Here is a 3,351-nt window from a genome sequence, read left to right as displayed (position 1 = left end):
CAAAAATAACCCTTAGTGGTGAAAAAAAAAAAAAAGCATTTAGAGTGATTTTCTGTTATTTTTGTAAAGTGGAATTGGTAGTATTTCGGTGATTTAGAAACTTCAGAGCACTCGACATTCCGTCCCGCTAGGCTTGTTTGTCAAGAAAAAACAATTTCCAAATAACCGCCCAGTTGGAGGTTTTGATAAAAATGTTATGTAGCATTTATTTCATTCCGCGCAAGGATGAACTTATTCTTCTACCCTTTGATTTTGCCATAACGCTATAGTATAAAGAGAAAAAAGCCTGCGCTTAAATTTTAGTAATATGAAATTTAAGGATTTTTTGGTTCAGTTACGCCATCAAATTCATATCTTTTAAATGTTTGACACACCAATGTTTTAGCGGCGTATTAAAATTTATGGTATTTCAGTCATTATTTCTTCACTCTTACCATGGCGTTACTGAGACGACGACGAAATGTCGAGTAAAACTTCAATCATTTTTTGTAAACAATTTCATACCCTTTTACGTATGTGTGTGTTTTTTCAAGATGGACAATTTTTCTCTTTGAACTAACAACAACAATAGCAATGATAATGATATCTGCCTTGCTAAGTGGCCTTTATTGCAGTCAGAAACTGCCAAAAAATTTCTAAGGGTGCTGCATGCCTGCTCGGCCCCAGCACACGACTTCGGAAGACAGCACCACAGCCAGACGGAATAAGCAATTTTGCTGAGGAAGGAAAACCGGAGTAGCCAGACAAAAACCCTCGAAGTAAGATTTTGATCAACAAATCTCCGCCCACGTACGGGCTCGGGATTTGATTCCCGATTCGCAGAGGTGGAAGGCACGAGCGTTACCACACTGCCATCTTTACTTTTTCATTTAGAGAATGAAGTCAGCGTTGCTAGCGGTTGAGACAAAGCCGATTGTGCCTTTTTACCCGTGACCAAGCTCTTCAAAATCGTGCTATGAAAAGAAACATATTTACATGTTACTTCATGCATGCATTGGTCTTGAATTGAAAGTTAAGAACATTCGTGCGTTGCAACATATTAACAATATGGCTAATGCTATGGTCGTAAACGTAGAAGACCCCAGTGGCTACATCGATGCTAATTCATCTAAAACAGAGTTCAAGGAAGACATTCACTTGAACAGTAAAACAGCCACTCGAAGAAAAACCTGTATTGAGTATATTTCCTCGTTTGCATCGAGCGTTTGGTTCATTACACAATGCATTTTATGCCATGTACTGATGCTCGTTTTCACTCTTCCTATGGTTCCGTTTATGGTGCTGTTTTATTTGCTGAAGACAGCCGAGAGAGTGATAGTTACTAAAACCTCGAATAAAATGCCATTAGCTCCCATGGACGCAATGTGGGTTACGAAAACTGGAGAAGAACAAATGCTTATCAATACCCTGATTTGCTTCGAAAACAAAGGCACTTTCGAAGAAGGGTTGCAAAGGATCCGCGATGCTATTGTAGAACGTTTAGTGGACGCAAAGAGAGATTTAGGAGCGCCATTATATCCCCGAGTACGTTGCCTTATTCGACCTGGTTATTTCCAGTACTTCTTCGAGGAAGACCAATCCTTTGCAATCGATAATCACGTCTTTCCATGGAAGGGAAAGATTCCTAGCTCTAAAGACGAATTAGCAGCGATTGCTTCGGCGCTCATCAACGAGCCTCTTCCCGAAGGGCAATCTCCGTGGTGTTGTTGTTGTATCCCAACAAAGTTTGATAACAATGATTTTGCAGTATTGTTTAGGGTACATCATGCCATTGCTGACGGAGTTTCTTTAATAAGATTCCTAATTCATCAACTTCCAGATAAAGCTACAATTCAAAGAGGCCTTCAAAACTATTCATCCTCGGGAAGGTTTTTCCTGCTGCTCAAAGCGGCGTTGATTGCACCTCGACATCTATTTAAGCTGCAATTCAAGTCCGCTGACAGCAACCTTCTGCACGGGCCTGAACTCAATGGGGAAAGAAAGATTGCTTGGAATGAGCCAATTGACCTGAAGTTGATTAAAGACATCAAGAATGCTACCGGCACTACTGTCAATGATGTGTTGATGACCTGCCTCTCCCTCGCACTAAGAAGATACTTCCAGAGAAAAGGCGTTGAAAATCCAGATGACTTCTCCGCAATTGTTCCTGTAGACGTTAGAGCATCAGCCACATCACAAAAACTTGACTTGCAAAACAGGTTCTCTTTCGTTTTCCCTAAACTGCCCGTAGCTACCGAAGGTGTTTTCAATCAGTTATACGAAACAAAAGCCCGTATGGACAAAGCTAAAATTTCTGGCGCACCATTAGCGTCCTCTAAAATCACTGCGTTTTCCGCAGCAGTGAGTCCACAGTTTATGAATGACAACTTCAACTCCATGGTGAGCCGAAAACTTAGTGGTGTTGTTTCGAATGTTCGTGGTCCGCAGGAAATGCTTTCTGTGAGAGGCAGTCGAGTGAAATTTTTGGTATTTTGGCCTCCGCAGAAGGAAAACACTGGTGTTTTAGTATCGATTTTCACCTACTCAGGAAAAGTTTTTGTTGGAATTCAAGGAAACACAACTGTGCTTCCGGATCCCGAAGTCCTTGTACAAGAGTTTGGCAATTCTGTCTGGGAGATGACCAAATGTACTCTCCAAACTACAGGCTTCGTCAACGGGGGTTATGAAATAATTTGAATCTTTAAGAAGGAGGCTGAAATGCTAACATTCAGAGATGAACAAAAGGTAGAGTGTTTGAACTACAGACATAATTGTTGAGAATCGCGACTGAGCTTAAATCTTAAGTCTTTTGGAAACTTTGGAACCTCTCTTCATGCTGACTGGCACGCTTACAAAAAGGCCGTTCAAAAAACGAATTAGGAAATTTCTGCTCACAGTTCGGACTTGAGGATGCTTATGTTGATGCCTACTCACTGATAACAAACTGAATAACCATTACTATCGTACCCTATAGTTCTGTATTATTCTATTTATTTATTCACTTATTATTATTATTATTATTATTATTATTTTCTTCTTTTTTAAAAAAAATCACCGATTTTAATAATATTGCAATAATTATGCAACGTTTTTTCGGTCTTTCTATTGTGTAATGGTTGCATGCGTATTGTGAGGTTTTATTTTGTCTTAATATTGTTTCTAGATTACACTGCACGCCACGATTAGCATTGCCATAAGCGTGCATTGTTCATTGTAAAATTTATCTGTAGTTTTTGAAAATAAACTTGAACTTGAAACTTGACACGGTCTGCCTCTTCCTTCCATCTCAATGTTGGTGTGAAAGATTAGGTGACTGAACTGCGTGCGATAAACAACATTTGGCGAGACATGGAACTCACGAGATGAGAATAG

General features: G+C 39.7%; 1 protein-coding gene across 1 annotated transcript; it reads left to right on the top strand.

The window, feature by feature from the left end:
- Window positions 1-1,047: 1,047 nt before the first annotated feature.
- Window positions 1,048-2,676, top strand: LOC138025357 (putative diacyglycerol O-acyltransferase MT1468). Its single transcript, XM_068872580.1, has one exon. It carries the CDS (start codon window positions 1,048-1,050, stop codon window positions 2,674-2,676), a length of 1,629 nt encoding a protein of 542 aa, XP_068728681.1.
- The last annotated feature ends 675 nt before the right edge of the window (window positions 2,677-3,351 follow it).

Source organism: Montipora capricornis, chromosome 12 (assembly GCF_036669925.1).
Source record: "Montipora capricornis isolate CH-2021 chromosome 12, ASM3666992v2, whole genome shotgun sequence".
In the NCBI taxonomy this organism is placed as follows: Eukaryota; Metazoa; Cnidaria; class Anthozoa; order Scleractinia; family Acroporidae; genus Montipora; species Montipora capricornis.
This window is presented reverse-complemented; position numbering and strand designations above follow the sequence as displayed.